Below are 21,310 nucleotides of genomic sequence, written 5' to 3' on the forward strand. Positions count from 1 at the left end.
AAGCTCGCACTACCATGTCAAGCCTCATTTAAGTTGCTCTGACATTTTGAACCACATAAGCTAAGGCGACCCTACCAATTATCTCGAGGCAAAAACTATTTTTTCTAAAGCAAACCTATGTTTTGTTAAATTAAATTTAGCAAAGACCGACAGAGAAATTCATATTCACTTCAGAAATAAAACTAAAATTAGATCTGTCAGTTTGTTTGACAGATCTGTCTGAATAAAAGGCAGTTAGATTACTCGATTACTGCTCTAACCAACTGGTGAGGACCGGGCAGCATGTTGGGTCAGCTGGTGTCTCTAAACTGACCTAAACGAGTGTGACAGAGCACTCGTTTGTCTCTGTGTGGCCCTGTGATGGACTGGCGACTTGTCCAGGGTGTATGGATGGATGGATGTCTATCACTGACCCTGACTTGTTGATTGTTAGGTTTAAGGTGTTCACCCACTCAGCCACTTGTTATGAACACATGATTCAAGATAAAATTGCTGTCAAACTCCAAGGTGACGAATGTCAAGAAATACCTGACATTACCTGTAAAATTCCAAAGATTACTCCAGGTCTGCGATGTGAAACTAACCTCAAGTGTATAATTTGATGTCACCTCCTTTTTATTTGGATCAAATTAGCTCATTTATTAGCTACATCTGAGGCTGTGGAGGCGGTAAGGACATAACTGCAAAGAGACGGCTATAAAGAATAGGACAAACACACACAAACATACAACACCTGTTTACTTCGTTATCACGTCCTTTAGTGATGCAAGGCTATCATTTGCATAGTATAACAAAACTGTTTCATATAGCAGTGAAAAACATGCAAAAGTTGCCTCACGCTGACAGCTAAGGAAACCAACAGATTGCACAGAAACCTCTGGCAGAACCAGACTCAGGAAGGGTGGCCGTCCGCCTCGACCATCTGGGGTTTGAGAGGACAGAAAAGAGGAGACAACGAACAGGCCAGAAACTTTGCCAATCCCTAGACTACACGAAAACAGAGAGCCACACAGTCAGTAAAAAGAGAGACTCAGGCTAAACACAAAATGTTGTTACATATACTCTTTTGTTCAGTCTTGGTTGAAGTAGATTAGAGTCAAAACTTAACCTATAAGGGTATCAGGACTGTATTATTTAGTATACCCTTAAAAATAGGATCTATGAGTATAGTGCAATACAATTGTACAGTATGCGGCTTTCAAAATGAAACTGAAGCTGCAATTTCAAGAGAAATTTTAGATTATAAGCTTCATGAAAAGAGCATTTACTGCTGCACTGTTTTAGACTGCATTACTATCACCAGGATGTTTCAAGGCAGCCGAGTGCTCTTTTGGTCAATTATTTATTACTACTGCCAATTCGATTAATTCATTTCATTTATGGCCTTTTATTTTCTTTCTGTAAAAAGTTCCATATTTTGTCCATACGCATTAGTCTGCCAACACAGTGGTTTCACCAGAAAAAATGAGGACACAGCATTTTCTAAGACAGCGCAAATTAGAATGTAAAGTTGGTCTGAAGAGCGTGAAGTGAAGGTGTTTATAGCTAAATTCCCAATAAATCTACTTGCATTCACATATCTTTTGTCAGACGGCTAAAGAAATAAACTATAATCAAATTGTGTCAGAAAAGCAGCTCATTATGACATGCAGTGGCTGCTTAATGCAAAATGTCATTCTGCTTTAATAAAATCTTGATTTTATAACCACAGCATCATCTGACAAAAAAAAACATAAAAGCAACTCAAAGACAACATCTGTACAGTGAATTCAGAGAGGTTCCTCGTTCATACAAGCCAAATTTGCAATAAAAGCACAATCATTTGAATCTATATTGGAAGGAGTTGAATTGCAACCCTTGTGAATTGAAATTGAATCGATTCAGGAATTCAGTAGCAATACGTAGCCTGAATGACTCCTATTCAGTGGCATTCTGCTCGGCTGTACCTCTCACACACTTTCTGTTTGTCAAATAAACAACCACACACCAACTTTCACTGACTCTCTACCATCTCGCCCCATCTTGCCCCCATGATGCAGTCAGCCAGGCATGAAACGGTACCATTTTGGGTGTCAGTGGTCACCTTCCAGCTTGCTGAAACAAAATCTCACACAGCCAAACTATGCGAACCCTGCTGTACTCTGCCAGTTGTCCTCACACTGGGTAAATGTGCACGCAGATACCAGATGAAACACAGTTCGCAGCTCCCCTGCTGTCAGTACATATAAGTCAAACACCACCACTCCCGACCTTCTGCCATCACAACTGATGCTGACAGTGAACTAGCGTAATTACTTTACAGGGATGCACTTGTCGCATCAGAAACACGAGCTGCTATCAACGCCAGCAGTGCGGGGCATGTTGTTGTTGCATGACATGATAGAGGCAGTTACTAATGGTGCTCGTCGCTCTACAATGGTGCATGTGGTTTCTCAGAATGGAATTTGTATCCAGATCTGTGGACATCCAAGCAACTGCTCCTTGAATAATGGATAGGAGGGAGAAACAACAACTGCCAAAGCAGAACTGTGAGGGCATGCCGACGAGAGAAAGTAAAAAAAAGACAGTGCTGACACAAACTTAGCAAGATATTATTAGACGGAGAACAGCTAAAAGTCTTGTAAAAGACTGGAGAAGTCTTTTCACCCCCATCTCCTGGTAGTGAATGAACAGAAAAGAATAAAGTGAACCAAACAAGGTTATATTTGTACATTGACTCACTTTTCTTTCACCAGTGAAACAAACTTTTGTATATAATCTTTGTTACTGCAAGGACAGATTAGAAATGACAAAATATTCATCTCAATGAGCTCTAAGAGGAAAGTTTATCTTAAATCTTTCCGTCATTGAACACTTTTGTTTTCAGTGTCCAAACTCTTTATCCTCCAAGTGTTGACATGGGCACATGCTGCTTGCTGCCTGTGCCATCCAATAATGTTTTTATACTGCTGTCATTTATCACTGGTGTCCCTCTGCAGCAGAAGGGTTCTACATGACTAGTCTGTCCTTTTGCACTAACAGTTCACTTAGAGGTAAGGTCTGTGGTGACGCAAAGGAGAGGAGATCGAAGACAAAATACACTCATTGAACTGTCTCTAACTACACAAGGAAACAGTCGCCATGAGAACCAAGGGTAAGGATTCTGTTGCTCATGCAGAGTTTGCTTCATTTCCCCCACCACCAAAATCAAGGAGGGAGGCTTTGCTGGCAGCTGGAAGTTAGACATTACCTGGTCTCAGCAGAACAAAAACTGCAGTAAACAGGTTTAGGGGTCACAGCACAACACAACAAGTAAGAAAACAAAAGAAAAAATATTTTCTCAAAACTTTCTGACATCAGTGTCGGAGCAGAATGGAGCACAGCTTCGGGTCGTGTTGGGTTTTGAATTAGCAATGTTGTGTTTACATTCGGATTACATTTCCATGACTGTTCACATATGCATGAAAAGGCATTAATTTCACGCTTCCTTAATGTAGCTTTATAACAGGCACTGTTGGAGCCAACTGAAGTAGAGATAGATTAGATTTAAATGATAATTAGTCAGCCAAACACTTACTGCATGATGATAAGTAAGAATGTCAGGTTACTACACTGAAATAATCCTAAAAAAAAACATTAAAGTGGCTTCATCCAACACTCTCAAAGTAGTGGTTCCCTTAGTGGAAAACATGCACATAAATTTACAGCCTTTGTGAGTATTTATGATTTAAAACCAAATTAATCTTCCTCTCCTCTGCTGTGGAGTATCTGTGAGAGAAGGTGAGGACCGCAGCACAACAGTGACAGACAAGTTGATAACTGTTCTGTTAATCTAAGTGCAATAAAGCTCCTCCAACTAGTGCCGATTAAAAAAGAGAAAATAAACTACCATTGGTCTCCATCGTGATCGAGAAACTCATTTATCACTAGTTATTAAATGCAGAACCAAACCAGCCTTTTCTTAGATCAAACCCATAATGAAAGGTATTACACTTCAGATGCTTTCCATACTTAGAACTGCTGCCAACATTAATTTGGTTTTATTTATTCAACTCACTGCAGACTTCAGCAAACTTAAATAAATGTATTATTCCTTCACTTCTCAGGCTTTTTGTAAGATTGCAGCTCAATGTGGGATAAGAAGAAGGACAAGATAAACAAAGAAACAGGCGAGACAGAGAATCAATCCAACTTTGGCCTCGTGGGGCCAATGAAAGTGATTTCCAGTCATGCTGTCCTGCACACAAGCATCATTTTGACAAAAAGGCCGCACATCGTCCTGACACCAATCTGAGATTCTTTCCATCAGGACAGCGGCTGTATGTGGAGACAGGGAGAGTCTGTGCTGGCAGGAGAGCTGTCGATGGAATATCTTGACATTTTCAAGTTTTGGTCTCGGATTTATTTCAGCAGACAGTAAGTCACATTGTGAGGTGGGGAAAATGCATTTCAAATTACAATGCTCAACCAACAACGGTACTGCAGAGAGGGGTCTTCTTAAAGGTTTGCTGAAGCCATCCAGTAGTTTTCTACAGTTTGATTGATAAGGTGGCTAGAAATTATAATCACTCAACTCCACAGCAAACTGAAACTGTACCTGCAAGAAGAGCTTAGTGTCAGAACCGATGACAAACAGCTGTGACTCAACATATATCTCTGTATCCCTTTAATCAGTGTTCACTTTCCATTAAAGCAGCCTTTATCCATGCAAACAGACACATACGGTCCTGAGGACACAGCTCTCAGGTGAGAAGGAATGTTGAGATCAAAAGAGCTCCGAGGCAGCTTACAGAGATTAAAGAGAAAAAGATAGGTGGGCAAAAAGGGAGTCCAAAACAGTCTGTCAGACCCTTTAAAGTGGGTTTGTGATTCCCCCCCGCCGCCCCCAACTACAGCGAGTCAGGTGGAGCATGTAAGACTTGGCTCATACCATGTAGTGAATTGTGGAGAGGGAAAAAAAGAATGAGACACGAAAGGTAATGGAAACATCAAGCAAGATGGGAAAAGTGAAGGAACCGTACCGCTGCAGGGAGCAGAAAAAGCATAAAATCCCATATGGCCACCATGTTGATCGGAAAAAAGATGACTTTATAAGCATTCAAGTCCACACTCATTTGACTGAAGAAACACCGTTCATGTACACGACAGGTGATGGATGAGGACGAGCTTCGCGTCACATGTTCCCTCCATTGTAAAATCCTTCCATTTCTGTGTCTATATTCAATAGTGTGATCCTCACCATCTTTACAGGAGTGTAATGCAACAGCTACACACTCAAACTGTCACTTCGTCACGACGAATGTGCGGCCTTGTGTGAACCTTATCCATCAGGTAAATAGATTGGAGCCTTCTCTGGAAACTAACAAACACTGCCAGTGCTGGTTCATGCTGAAAAAAACTGAAAACTTTATGCTGGTTTATGTCACACAGCACGGCTTCTAAAATGATGGATTTCAGTCTGCCATCTGCTTTGTTTCCCCAACATATTTTGTGCCTTTACCCACAGAGGCTGGACTTGGCAGCATAATAATGCATGGAAAGAAAGGATATTTTTGATGAGAAATGTAAATACAGTGTGTTTTAGTCACGTTGCTTTTCTAATCGTAAACATAAACTTTTCTGCATAACCTTCACCAAGTAGTTTGCAATGAGTAAAACATCCATTAAACAGCAACTGAAAAGCACAAGGAGCTGAATCCTGAGATGATATTTCAAAGTCAAGGATGCAGCTCAGACTTAGCGGTGCTCTTTTTTTTTACTGTCAGACTTGGCTGAAACACTATGTTGATGTAGGATATTCTAATAGCTTATTGAGGAGTCAGACCACATACCTCTAACCTTCTAAAGCTGCATGAAGTAGAAGGAATCTTAGGTTACACTGACAGCCGCCAAAATCTTTTGGAACTGAAACTCCAAAACATTACTTGGCAGTTATTTAAAGATCACAGTTTCAGCAACATCAAAAATATATTCTAATTATAATATGGATTGAAAGTGCAATGAGTTGGTAAGAAATCCTGTTTCTATTGCACCCAAACTTCAAATCATTGTTGTATGACCTTTGAGCAAGTAACAGTATTTTCAACAATGACCTCAGTGTCTGCACACACAGGGTAACAAAAAGAGGATTTTCAAAGCTGATCAAGAAGGTGCACGAGGAGGCCTTTGTTGGAGGTGAACCACTGATGGAGACAGCATATCATTTTCACTGAGTGGTATCTAAACAAACCAGGGGAATCCAAGTTAACTAGGTGCTTGACCTTTGATTTCATACACATTAGTCAATATCTGCTGAAAGCAATTCATAGTGTCAAGCAGCTGCATCACAGACACACGCAGCACCAACCAAGACTGACTGCATATGACAGCACATTACAGTGCAAAACCCCACACACATGAAAACACCCTGCAGCACCGAAAAACAAACACTCGTGAACCGACAGCCACACACACGCACACACACACACATACGCACACACACACATACGCACGCACGCACACACATGAAAACACCCTGCAGCACCGAAAAACAAACACTCGTGAACCGACAGCCGCACACACACGCACACACACACACGCATACACACACACACACACATGAAAACACCCTGCAGCACCGAAAAACAAACACTTGCGAACCGACAGCCACACGCACGCACGCGCACACACACATACGCGCGCACGCACGCGCACACACACACACACGTGCACACACACACACGCGCGCGCACGCACACACACGCGCACACACACACACGCACACACGCACACACACACATACGCACACACACACACGCACACGCACACACACGCACTCACACGCACTCACACGCACTCACACGCACTCACACACACACATACGCACACACGCACACACACATACGCACACACACACATACACACGCACACACACGCACACACACGCACACACACGCACACACACGCACACACACACACACACACACAAGCTCCATCTCCCCTCTCGGGGCCATGATGAAGTAGGTCTAAGGACAGCCTGCTTAGGTAATGGGCTGTACTCCACTTCTCTCCTCTTTCCCAGCTCCCTCTTCCCTTAAGTGTCAATGCCAGCAAACATCTCAAACTGTGACTCCATGTCCCAAACTAACAGCCTCCTGCCTTCAGAGACCTACTGGCTGATTACCTCAAATCAGAGCGATAAGACAATATTAGGTAACTCTTCAGCTGAAATACAAGATCGGGATGTGGCTGATCAAAACATTTATGACACATTAATGACTATATAAAGCTCAATTTACTTCTGAGTCATTGTAAAGTCAAACCGTGACCTATTCAAAGACCTGGTAAAAAAGTTCCTCTGAAGTTCAATCAAGTAATTAAAAAAAACAACAACAACATTAAAGACATTAAAATGATGATCTTCTGGTTCGTTCATTGGCCAAACATGACAAGATGAATGTGGCTTCTGAGAATCAAGGAGAGTTGTCGTTATTGGTTGACATTTCACATTTTCATAAATGATTAATGAATTTAAATAACTAGAATGGCACCTTCACCAAGTGATCCATCTCTGCAGCAAAATGTATTCTTTTGTTAAACTTTCTCCAACTCTCAACCAAGCTCCGACACCCAACAAAAGAAATAACCAAACCAACCATGACCCTTAAACCTCAGCCGAATCAAAAGGTATGATCTAAGATTAACCAATAATGGAAATCATCAGCTGCAGGCAACACTGTCAGGCTTTTAAGTCTGTTTTGTATCCAAGCAACACTAAAAATCAACTTTCATCTTTGGTAATTCTGTATCTGAAAAGTATTTTGTGCTGAGCACTTTCTGGACAGAGATCCATAAAAAAGCTCCTCCTTCCTCAAAGCTTATAGAACAGTTGGGTTTTCTGACATACTGTTTGACAGAAAATGCAATAGTTATCTATACAAAAGCGTATGCAAAAACACTTGTTTACAAATCTTAACTAAAGCCCATTGAGAGATTGGGACCACTCATACAGTTTAATAGTTATATCTACATTATACAGACTTTTCCTCTCTCATTCACATACATGTCCTTGTCGGCTGCCATGTTGCTCCTTGTTCTATCTGTTACTTAACAGACGCCACAGCTGTTAAGCCCTTCTACATTTGGAGTGCACGCTGTCTGCGAGATGTCTGTCTGTCTAACAGGCGCTTTTACAAAGGGGAAAAAAATGGGTCTGAAAAGTCTCTCAATCTTGCAAAAAAAAAAAAGAAATGGAAACAGTGTCACTCTCCTAGCCATGGCCATGTATTCAGTGTGTGAAATGTGTGCCCTACAGTAAAAGAATAGAAAACAGCCGTGAATGGTTTGAAAAATCTATTTGAATGGCTGAAAAAATAACATGAAACATGCATTTCATAGATTATCTGGTCAGCTGTTACTGTCACAGACTAGATTCAGGGGGAAAAACTACAAAATGTTATCCTTGGTTATGTGAGGGCAGATGTGGCAATTGTGCACCTTTTTCATTACTTTGGCTTTGGAAATGGATATAAGACTTTCACCAAAGTGAATAACTTTAATTTAACTCATCTAATAAATGGATCACTTCATTATTCACAGTTGCAATCTTTTCCGATACAACCCAAAAATCAGCTGTTTGAAGATGAGGGAAACCCTTCCAGGACAGATACTGCTCCTTTAAGCCTCATCACAACACACACTATTAGAAGCTGACACTGCAGACAGCTGCAGTGTCTACCACACAAGCTATCCATACTGAGCCGTCTGAGGCTGCTCTCCAGTTTTTCCTCCAAGCTGGTTAAATAGCACAGGTTTCCATTGCCCCCCGAGATGCTTTAGTCATAAAAGCTCGTGGGCGGCAATGGTGCTTTACATGCCCTTTAAGAGACTGAGCCATCATGCCTGCAGGGAGTCTAAAATGCCACTCTAATGTCATATCAGTGATTAATACAGCAAATCCACTAAAATCTGATTTGAAGCTCTTGCTTCAAATGTTGAGAAATAAATCTGAAAGTGATAAACGCAGTTGAGATAGAGACGCCTGAGTAGGAGGACGGATGAAAAACCACAAAAATCCCACAACGATACAAGACTGATAGACTTGTGCTGCTCCACTGACACGATGGGACAAATCAGCCAGTTAAGAGCCGAGGCCACAGGTTGCATGTAACGACTAATTGCTGTAACCAGCCAACACTTTTACATTGGCAGTGCTATTCCAACAAGGCTCTGGTCAGAGGATGAGACGAGTGGCTAATTAGTGTCTGTGTGATGCAGAGTCTGGCTTCTATCAGGTTTCACATTAAGGCTGAGAGTGTGATAGGACCCTCCCCGGCCTGTTTAGCTCGAGGGGCATTTATATAGATTACTAAGGCATGCAGGGAGTGCTGGAGAGGCACTCTGAGCAGATTCACTGTGGCAGACACTGATGTGCCTTGTCAATGTGATCAATCAGCATTTAATCAAGGTTGTAATCACACCCAGCAAAACAAACAAAGGCAAGGAGAAGAGCGCTGAACCACATGCATATGACACAATCCTCTTGAGCTGACATCATCGCAACATTTTAAAGCTGAGCACTTTGGATAATAACGCGCCCATTTCCTTAGACAGGTCTCTTCAAGATCAAATTAGTTAATAGATGATGATTGAAATGATGCGGCACTCATTTAATACATTGCATTTTGCTCTTTTTCCTTCAGGTCAAAGTTTTATTCATCGAAGTGTGTTCATCTAATTATCAAAGATGGCCTCTTTGACCAAAGAAAAGGAAAACACCTGCATGTACCACTAAGAGCTCTTAAGGCCGATACCCATTAAGTTTTTTTTGTTTTAAAACAGTCTTCTGGAAAATGTTACTCAGAAAGGTCGCACACCGAGTCTGATGCGTTTTATTAATCTATCCATTGCGTATATTTGCAATACCAGACCAAAAACACTGTTCACTCCCTCTTTGTAGTTTCCTCCCGTCTCTCTCTCCGGTCACTACTCTCCATCCACAACCTGGATTTAGCCCCTCGACAACCTGTTGGGGCTGAACTGTTCTCCCTCCTCCTCTCCACCTGCATGCTGTCCTCGTCCTCCATTTTATCTTTCTCTTTGTCATCGATTTGAATATCACTGTCTGACATGTTGAAAGTGGGATATGCAAGTGATCAGGTGATATGTTGTGACTATTGCGCTTTGCTGTCATCCTCTGTTGTACGACTCAAAGCTACACCATCTTCTCTTTGTCATGGATCCTTTTAAGAAGGCCAGTGCATCCATATATTTCCACCTCTTCTTCCAGCTGGTTCCCTGTCCACTCCTGCCCTGTTACTCTGCAGACATATGGGTCCCGCAGCTTATGCCACATTTTCTTTGCACCATCACCTGATGCTATAGAAAACAAGAGAAATACAAAGCTATCAGTCCTACAGCATAATCACTACAGTCTGATCCTTCGTGCATCAGTAGCATACTGACTGTTTCAAAATAATCTGCCACTACCCGTCTTTAAATCCTTGGTCTCCGTTTTCTTTATAGGTTTTACTATAAAGTGCTTTATGTAGGGAAACAATGGTGTTTGTGTGTATGGTGGCTCTGAGCGGTCAAACCTCTTTTATTGACAATATGGAACAAAAAAATACAGATCTGGTGTGCAAAGGCCTTTATTCATGATTTAAGGTATGAGCAATGGTGAAGGGTCCCCTGCTGGGTACTCTTACACTACCAGCCTCTGATCGAAAAAGAAGCACTCGAACACACCACGAAGACAAAATCCAACTGTCAACTCAGGCATAGAATCACCAGCCCGAGAAACGGGACATAACTTTTCAGAGGAGAAAGAAGCAGCAGGTTATACATTATTCAATAAGGGCAAAAAAATATATTTGTAGAAAGTAAGTTCATTAACAGTTCATTTCTTGGTGTCAAAAATAGTTTAAGCTCAGTTAGATGCATTTTAACATATCGAGACGACTGAAAAAAACTGTTTCGATACAAACTATTATAATAACATATCGAGCTCATTCAATATGCTGAAATGTAGCGACCAAGTAAATAACAGTCTGACGCAAAAGTGAAAAGATTGAAAGAGCCACAGTTTAACCATTATTGTTAAATGCAGAAAAATACAGATGTGCAGTAATGACTTCAATGGGGTTTGACCATTAGCATAAGTATGGTTTGACTTTTACTCCTGCAAGCAGGCTGATCATGCAAATGTAACATAATATATGCTTAAATAAATGTTTTCAGAAAGGTGGTTGTTTCAGTAGCAGCAAAACGGATTTAGCAGCTATGGCTGGACAAGTGAAATCCATTTTATTGTAAATTCCACGAGCTGCATGATCCGTCATAGTAGCCCAGTGCCCCAGTAACGGTTTATGTCTAACTGGTTAATGGATGGATGTTTTATTTGGGAAACAGAGGAGTCTTCGAGTTGTACATTATCCGATACAGGTCAACCGAAAGACTTTGTCTCATTTTACTAACACTTGTAAAGATTTTAGTTGTCTCTCTACAACAGATGGGTATGTACTGTGTGTAGGCTTTGTGTAGGCCCCCACACAGTCTGCACAGTCACATCACACCAACTGTGGTGGAGCAGCACTGTGACCACACAGCATCATTGCACAGATGTTGAAATGGGCAAAAAAAATAAGCAGGTGAAAACAGGCTCTCGTAAAGAAGGAATCAGAATTTCTTCATGAGATGTTCTCTCCTGTTCCACATCCTTGGAAAAACAAGTGTACAAAAGTGCTCAAGAATCATGTTAAGTAGGTTGCAGAGGCACTCACTTATGGACATGAATTAAAAAGATGAGCAGTTTGCACATCTGAAAAATGCTTTAAAGTATCTGAGGTGACACAGTATACATACGGGTGGAAATATGCACACTGTTGCCGTTTCCCTTTTTGCAGCGTGATGCTCCAGTTCCATCAGTCACATCACACCGACTTCCATGTCCCCACAATCCTCCCCATGGTCATTCATCACAGTGCCACTCAAACGCTGATTCGGGTCCCTGGAGTGGGATGGTAATATCGTCCCTCTGCGTGTGTGCTCATTCGTGTATGCATGCATTTTGGTGGGTCTGTATGTATGTTTCTGAACGTGTTTTTTTCTATTTTGAGGCGCTGCTGTCTTGTACCCCCCCCCCCCCCCCCCCCTTCCCCAAAGACAGCTCTGGAAATATGAAGGTGTGTTGGTGCAGTGACAGAGTGAGGAGAGACAGAACAAGTCGACAGAGAGAAGAAGTCTGAGGAGCTCAGCAGCACGAACAGGCAGAGGGTAAAGATGATAACAGTGCCTTCGAGTAGCCTCTGTCAAGATGATTATCTTTGAACACAGCTTGAGGTGAAAGATGTGTCACACAACATGTAAGGCGGTTGCTAAGGGGAGTTAAATTGAGACTCATTGAGCTCCATGGGAAGGCAGAGAATAGCTAGTTTTGCATTAACTCTCTTAAGATTCAACAGTGTGAATTGTCGTCCTGACAGACACGAGCTGAGAATTCTTCACATGTAGTTTGCTGCATCTCACTGCAATATGGATCAGCTTCAGGGGAAGTGTCTGTCCGAAGGCGTGAATAGATAATCACTACAGCCCTTGTATGATCTACAGCTGTTGTTTTTCCAATTAGCATCTCTGCATTGAGCTTCTCTCAGGATGAACATGAAGACATCAATCCAATAGTAACTGACACAGACCCAAAGGCTTTAATGGCTTTGATTACGCACAACTGAGGAAGAATGACACCATTGATGCTCTCAGAAAGACAACAAAATGCACTCAGAAGAACTGAAAACAAAGAGGGCATCCAAACAGATCAAATCCGACTGCAGCTTCACTTGGCAGCTTGCTTTGTGTGTGCATCAGTGGTCAGTTGAATCTGCGAGACAAATCCAGCAAGAAACTTGTGAAAACTTGTCAATTCATATCCAGCCAGCTAATTCATCATAAAGACGAGCATGGTGACAGAGAAACGTGTCGCTCTGCCTGTAGCTGTCACACCTACAAAGTTTTTTATGAATCCGCTGAGGAGGCTCTTCACTATTTCTGCAGTGGTACTGAGTCGTGCACTCACCCCGTGCACAGAATACTGTTTGCTCATCCAACAAAACTAAATCTCTCTGTAGAGAGGCTTATTTCAAATTGTAATGTATACTATACTCAAGCATCTGTTTGCCAAAGTACTTTGCTCATTTATATAGTTAACATTTAATAACAGTGCTATTTTCAGTGCTGCTGCCTTAGCACTTAGCAATACCTTCAGTTCCTTGGCTCCCCCACTCTCCTTTCTGCTTACTATATCACTCCCCTGCCTCCTTTAGCTCGCACTTGTAATATAAGTAGAAAAACAACAATAGTTTTGGTAAAGAGTCAAGTTCCAGTGGCGAAAGTAGACAAGCTTAATGTTGCTCCTGTTGTCCCCCAGCAGGTCCCAAGCAGCCCCCAAACAAAAGTCTGAGTTTACCAGGAACCAGCTCATGTTTTAATTCGGTTTATCCAACTTAGCAACACACCAATGATCTGAAAGCAACCGGTTTGTAATACCAGCCTCACCAAGTGTTTTTTAGCTGGATTTTCTTCCATGAGCATGTCCTTTTTCTGGCAATAACGTGATCGAAATGTGTTTTTACAAATCATTCATCTTTTCATGAAATGCTTTTTCATTCAACAATTTTGTTTTCCCCCTATGCTTGCGGACACCACTGGCTACCATTTCCCACTGCCGAGCATCTCCATACACTTGTGGAAAGCCTGGCATATCTTCAATAAATAACCAGACATCTTGATACCAACAGTGCTGTAAGAACATACTCCAAAAAGGACTATAAATAGATCTGCATGTTTTAGCCCATTTACTTCCACGCACAATGAACATTGTGCAATTAACACAGCCAATATAGGATCAGCTCACCAGCAGAAATGTCAAAAACAAGCACTTAGCTGTTCTCTAGTCAATGTTCTCTCTCAAAATATATTTGAACCCAGCCAAGTTTCTGCCTCCAAACACAAAACTTTAGAGATTTTTCTGACAATTCCAAGTACAGATTCAACATAAATGCCAGTTCAACATCTAAGCGTGTTGCTGCGTGGATCCCACTGGGATCATTTTTATGCAAAGCAACGTGAGGGTGCACAAAATATCGTGCTACTTTTAGCAAAAACAGTATCACTTCATCCCTGATGGAAACATCAGGCTGTAGCTGAAAACTATCTGATATAATCAGTTTTTCTTTTGTACCAATATTTTCAGTTTTAACCCATGAATCAGTAGGTTGAGCAACCTTTAGACCTCTTTTCATCACCCTGTGAAAAATGTAGCTACCTTTTGAACAAACACTTATGGCCCTCTGTGCAATCTGTCCTTCATGCTGCTCCTCTCTGCCTCAAGCAAAGAGAGGGAGATGTCATACCTTAGCAATAAAAATACAGACTTAAATGTGTCAGCTGACTACTCAACAGCACATCTTCAGTAAGTGACAGAATGAACAAAGACCAGAGAACCGTCGCCTGGCATTCTGCTGGAACATTTATAACAGTGAATGGAAATATCAATAAACGATACATACTTTGTAAGATACGGCTGTAATGTCCTATTTTAAGTACAGGTGTATTAGAGCTACAATAATGAAAGCAGTACAGACTGAGTGTTCAGTGGGATAAGATAACACAACTCAGACCTCGGCCGACAGCAGAATATATGCATCTAAAATAAGTCGACAGACATTTAAAAGCTGTGTCCATGATTTGTGGTAATGATTCGAACCTTGCAAGCATCAAAGAGGTCCCATCAAAGAAGTCTTTCAGCATCCTGTTTGAAATTACAGGATTTAAATTGCAAAAAAAAAAAAAAAAAAACAGATTTGGCCATTAAAGTTTCAATATTTACTTTTTCTAGCATCAAAACTTTATGTGCAGGGATTGCTTGCCTATTCGCTGACGGAGTCAATCATCACTCAGCCGGAGGGAGCTCAACAAGTGGATGTCGAGTCTCAAAACCAACTTCACTCTGAGACCGCATTGCTCTGGCCAGTGCACTCTGCTTTTACAAGCACACTGCTGACAGAACAGACATCTCTCATCTTTGAGTCAATTACACCTGCAGCCACACAAATAAAGACTGGGATTTCATGCTCTATAGGACAACTAAGCAGAGAGAGAAATGTCCTTGAGATTTTTAACTGTTATAAAAACAAAGAAAATACTTGACTGCAGAAGTAAAGGTGGAAACATAATACTTCAGACCTGTAATAGAACTGCATGCGCCAGTAGCATAAAGCTATTATATGAAGGCTGGGGACAACAACAACAAGGCAACAATGTATTTGAAGAACAAAGCTCAAGAGGCAACGTGTGAAGCAAAACATGACAGTGCCAAGTAGAAAAAAAAACAGCTGGGAGATTCCAAGCCATGCACAGTGGGAGAGAAAACTCAGCTATCAGCAAACATAAAGTCATTTCAGTGCAAAAAGAAAGAAAAGGAAAAAAAACTTGCAAAGCTCAGAGTATGAAACCCAAAAACCTCACAAGCAGAGTCTGTGATGGGAAGGAGACTTCAGATCGGCTCTGACCCCAGCTGAGCACAGACCAGAGCTGACATTTAAAAGAAGACATGAGTGAACTCACAGTTTTGAAGTCGCTGTGGCTGCAGTCCTGTCCTTGGTATCTGCAGTAGAGCATCATCTCTTTCAGGTCATGGCCAACTCTGTCAATGAACTCCTTCATGCTGAACGCTTTAGGCCTGTAGGCCGTGAAGTTGGCCTTTTCCTGTAGGAAAGCGAGCACATCAGGTTCAGCCAGGTGTGGCTGGGGGATTGCTAGGTGCACATCCAGCAGGGCGAGCAGCTCTCCGGCATGGTACAGGTCGTTGCGTGTGAGACGGCTGAAGCGATACGCATTGAGGTTACAAATGGTCACAGCAGGGAAAACCAGACTGCTCGACACCACGGCGTCCATGCTGGTCACATGAGGATAGGAGAGGAAATAGGCCAGCCGCTCTGCACTCTCCAAGGCTAGCAGTCCCAGGCAGGCCAGCAGAGCTGCAGCCCAGAGCAAGCGGCGCACACTGGCCTGACCATATGGGAAGATGAAGCGCAGGCCGTGCAGCGTGCTGGTATGGGCGAAGACCTGCCATGAGGTGGGGCGCAGGCTGGAGCTGTCATGGCTCCCCTGACTGCCACAGTTCTCCTTGAGATCCATGTTCAGTCCCCCTCCTCCTCAGCCAGGGAGCCCCCCTGTTCACTCACACCTGCACAGACAGGAGAGGAAAGACCTATAAGAGACTTAGAATCGTGATCCATAATCATATAAACCATACTATGGAGGTAGACAGAGATGGAAAGGAGAGAGAAATAGAGGTCAGAAAGAGTAGGAAAAAAAGATGTAGAAAACAGAAAAAAAAAAAAGGACCTGCAGCAAACAGGAGGACACGAAAAGCATTGATAAAACCACAAATTTGTGGTGACAACAGAGAGGAAGCGTAAAGAGGAAAGCTAAGACTTCTAAAACCTGAATAAGTACTACAGAAAGTAAGCAACAGAGAAGGATACTCCCTGAGGGCATCCCTCTTCTCTCCACCTCCACTTTCAATCACTCCCTGAACTGAGAGTTACTGTGGCTGCCAGCCTGCCTGTGGCTCCTACTACAGCCCTAACAAACATCCACTCACACACACAAATCCCAACATGATCCCCTCTTTTTCATCCTCTATTGCCCCTCTGTGACTGCTCAATTTCACTTACAAAAATACCAGAGTTAAGTCCTCTGTGACACCCAGAGCAAGAGGTGAGAGTCACTTCAACCGCAAGCAAATGAGAGCTGCCTCTGTGTCTAAAGTCCGACCGTCTCCATTCAAAACCACAAACACTCAACCGCTAACTCTTGTTCATGCAAGCTGACACACATAAACACACGTCAAGGCGTCTCATGGTCACCCGTGCCCTCAACTAATGACAAGCCAAAGCACCTCTCTCGTTCAGCCTAGCGAGAAGACATCCAGCCGGCGTGAGTGTGTGTGAGAATCTGACAGCGCACGTGTGTGTGAGAAAGAGAGAGGGAGCGCCGATGATGATGATGATGATGATGAGAGCCGCCGGTTAGTATCGCACACCGATTCAAACTCCTCCCGTTTTCCTCTGGCCAGATATATCCGCTTTCCCTCCTCTTCCCAGCTCATCTGTGGCGGCGGTGAACAACAGCGGAGCCGAGAGAGGCGCACACACCAACACACATGCTCGCAGAGACAGAGAGGGAGGGGGGAGGGAGAAAGGAGGGAAGCCAACACTCTCCTCCCTTGATCTCCCCAAAGCGAAAGTCTCTTATTGAGTATGTTCCCTCCTCCCCCAGAAAACCTCCCCATCTTTTCTCTCGCTGCCTTTAATATTTCCACATTTCGTCACTGCAAACAGAGTGATTGATTGATGCAAAACGGGAGGCTGTTGGGGAGACGGATAACAGGGAAACCAGTGGCGGGTGCTTGGCTGGAGAGGGGGGTACATGTCATGGGAGGTGAAGCAGAAGTGGAGATGCAAGAGTAAAGGCAGGGAGATCTAGATTGGGAACAAAAAAATAAGAACTAAAAAAAGAGAAAGCGAGGGAGCGCACAGGCTGCACGACCATGTCACACAAAGGAATTCACACAAGTCACCAGCAGAGTACAGGGAGACAGATAACAGGTGCGTGTAAAGAGTGTAGATAGGAAATTTCAGGAATCTGATAATTCTCTGATTGTTTTTACTGAAGAAATGGAGGAACGGACAGTGTCTAAAGGGATACGAGGAGAGAGAAGGAAGAAAGTGGTGAGAAAATGACAGACAGGTGTGGGAGTGTTAAAAGGTGATAAAAGAGCGAGATAAAGACATGGATTAAGCTGAACATTCAACATAACCTCTACAACTGATTTAAAACATTCAAGACCTGATTGAATTGCTGACTTGTAGCTTTGATTCAAAAGGTTTGACAAAAAAGATATATATATATATTATTAATTAATATTTTTATTATTTTTCTTATAAAATGATGCCCCGACTCTAGACGAGCACATACACATGATTTGATCCCCAACCACAATATCCGGATGTGTGAGTTTAGTCTAACAGACAGCTTATGATCATTTTCAAAAGGCCAGTTTTGGTCGGACTAACACAACAATTACTTTTTTTTAGTATTATGTAAACATGCTCAGTACCACAAATATAATGATCAGACATTTGGACTTTTAGGACAAGCACAGGAACATTATTAAAGGCTGCATTCTGCTTCGAGGACGTTCTGCTTTTGTACATGCACAAATATATATATATTAGGGCTGTCAAAGGATTTTTAATCGCGATTAATCACATCCGTTCCATAGTTAACTCACGATTACTCTCTATACTAAAAATATGGCATTAGAATCAAATAAACACAAAAATGTTATCTTTTATTTCTTCTTTGAAATAATTTACCCACTTGACATGTCTATTTCAAACACACAGCACATAAAATGCCACAACAATATGGTCTTAAAACTGAAGAGGTAGTAGACAAACAGAACAGGGCCTGATGACAGTTAAATTAATGAAAAACTGTAGTCAGACACATCAGACTCAGAACTCAGAATTCTTAGTGACTTTTCTCCTATTTATTAAGACAATTGCTAATTTCGCGCGTTAACAAATTAATGCATTAACTATGACAGCCCTAATATATAAATACAAAATAAAAAATATACCAACCTCAATTCCAATGAGTGATTTTGACACGTATATTTCTGCAGTTCTGTACAGTGGTTATTATAAGGCTTATTTTAAGCATTACGAGCAAATCTAATCTACAAAGAGTGCAAAAAAGAAAATAGCAAAGAGACCATCAAACTGACATGTTGACAGGCTGAATTACAGCCGCACACAAAGGTTTTGTTTGCACCATTATGGAAACATAACCTGTAATTATCATTATCATTACCATGACTCTGCAATGTTAATTGAAACTAAATGGGTCATTCTTTCACTCCTGCCTCAGATGTATCTACATTAAATACCATCTGTCATAGCTCGTCTTATTCAGGTTGCAGCCATGCCGGAAGACCAGAACTTTATCAAACTGCTTATAAAAAAAATGATACCTGGATTTAACGCGAAGACTGAACTGAGTCAGGATTTTGATTGTTCTGTGCATGTAAGTAAGTTTAACTTTCAAACTATAACAAAATGTATAAGGTCAATATAACAAGGTCAATTTTGATCAAATCCCCTACATGCTGTCAGCTCATTTTCTAAAATTACCGAGCAATTACAGCAAAAGCCTAATTAAGTGATTAAAGCGGAATGAGCAGTCCAAATTACACCTCGAGCAATAAAAACCACCGAAATATTGTGTGCAGTTTAACTGCCAGCCATGGTCTACTGACAATGCGTTTTGGACAAAGTAGGGTTAGAATTTCCCAATGACAAATGTTGATTGCCGGTTATTAAACATGAAGGTTTCTACAGTTGATCTCAGTAACTTTTTGGACACCAACTTAATTGCAACTCTCAGAAAGCACATCCGTCTAAATGTTCATATTTGCTCGTCAAAAACTATTCCAATCATTTCAATTCAAGGTAAGTTTGTAATTGCCTATGTTTAAAAACAAAAAAAGCTTATTATTGCTTGACAGCTGTTTAGTGTAAAGCATTTGTTTGGTCATTAACTCACCTGTTGCTGCAGTGAGGAGCCTCTCATTACACCGCACAGTCCGTTCATCTTATTTCTCACACACTGCTGCTCTGACTCTGTTTGTTGGCAACAACAACATTTTATCGTTTTTTAGGAGGAGGTGGACTAATGTAGACCATCCACCTGCGCTTCCTGTTCAGCTTCAGTTAACTTAATTGAGAGCGTTAACAAGATGGCGACCGGAAATTATCCGCTTTTACCAGGATACCAAAGTTGGATAATATGAGGCACCATGTAAGGATAAAATCCTTACAATAGAACACCAACAAGTAGATGTGCCATCTATCATCCTTGAGTTACTAATGACAAATCAAACATTCAAAGGCAGAGTTGTTTAATAAATGTTCTTTCACGCATTTTCTTCTACCATTACAAAGGCGTCGTGATCACTTTAAGATTTTCTTACAAATACGACTGCAAAGAGACAAAAAAAGCTTTGAACAGGATATATAGCAAATACTGGACATATGAGCCCAAGAACATTGTCATTTACCATGAAAATGTAAGAGACAAAGCTGAGATTTTATCCCATAATTTACCTGCTATTTACTTTACTTTTTTTTAGTATAAGTGACCATGTTTAATGCACTGTACACTTGAGTGTATCTGTTCATCACTTTGAAGTTGGAGACAAAGTTCAGCCATTTGAAACAAAACTGAACACTAATTAAAAGTAAACAATGACTGACGTTGAGAGACAGAGTGCTTTATCTTCCTGTCAAGCACACATGCTGGCAGTCGATCACAGTCTGTCCTCCAAATGAAATTTGCTGAGGTCTCAGAGAGCTGCAGGGTTTGCTGGTTTCTTAACAGATTAATTAAGCAAATCTCCCCTTTTTCCACTGAGGTAATGAGGGTAGTTTTACAGGGATTAAACAATCACCGGGGTTGTAAATTAGGCTTTGTACTTTAGCAATCTTATCTACCCTCATCCATCCAAGCAACTTTCCTTCCACAGGATTAGTAAAGGCTGCAGGACTGCTAGCCTTTTCTTATCCTTCTCTTTTTAATTTGCATGGCATTAATGCGAAAAAAGCTTACTGCAACATTAAGAAATATTCATTCTCGGTTTGTTTGGGGTTTTTTCTGCTTGTGGTCAGGAGATGCATTGGTCGCTAACAGCAGATAATCAGTCACACACCTAAGGTTATCACTCCTCCTGTGATTAAGAGGTGTGTAAATGTTATGTAAATTAGATTAGAATGAGCAAAGGAAAATGATCTGAAACAAATGTGTTTTTAAGTTGCAGTTAAAACTTTACTCCTGACCTCAGAGACATGAAGTAACTTAATTTAAACGCCATTCAATAGCTCCCATTTATGAGGATCCATTTTATTGTCTCCATTGCCATACATTAAAGGCAGGATGATTGTTTTAGAATGTAAAAGATTTATTTATCTCTGTATAATCAGAAATAAAATAAAAGGCTACGTTTTGTCATTTATCTACTGAATCATCAACTATTCATCGAAGATGAGACTAGTTGAAAATGGTGTTGGTAGGATTTTCATGGCATATTTCAGTAAATTAACTGTATATTACATCAGAAAGCGTGTTTCGTTGTCCTGCGGTAGCCCCCAAACCAGAGGAATATTCTTCTGAAGAACTTTTTAGAAGTGACTGGGCACTTTTTGCATGATATGTGTGACATGACTGGAGGAGT

At 41.4% G+C, this 21,310-nt stretch overlaps 1 protein-coding gene across 2 annotated transcripts in view; it reads right to left on the reverse strand.

The window, feature by feature from the left end:
* Window positions 1–17,137, reverse strand: part of asic2 (acid-sensing (proton-gated) ion channel 2) — a 337,380-nt gene extending 320,243 nt beyond the window's left edge. The window contains exons 1-2 of one of the 2 annotated variants that reach the window (XM_072369095.1): window positions 17,060–17,137; window positions 15,577–16,198 (exon numbers count right to left, since the gene is read on the reverse strand). In XM_072369095.1, coding sequence (XP_072225196.1) covers window positions 15,577–16,149 — 573 coding nt within the window. In that variant the 5' untranslated portion in view covers window positions 16,150–16,198; window positions 17,060–17,137. Of the gene's footprint in view, window positions 1–15,576; window positions 16,199–16,915 lie in introns of both variants that reach the window. The other variant, XM_072369096.1, reaches the window with a different exon arrangement.
* Window positions 17,138–21,310: the final 4,173 nt, after the last annotated feature.

Source organism: Leuresthes tenuis, unplaced genomic scaffold (assembly GCF_036924035.1).
Source record: "Leuresthes tenuis unplaced genomic scaffold, fLeuTen1.0.hap1 SCAF_17, whole genome shotgun sequence".
Lineage (NCBI taxonomy): Eukaryota > Metazoa > Chordata > Actinopteri > Atheriniformes > Atherinopsidae > Leuresthes > Leuresthes tenuis.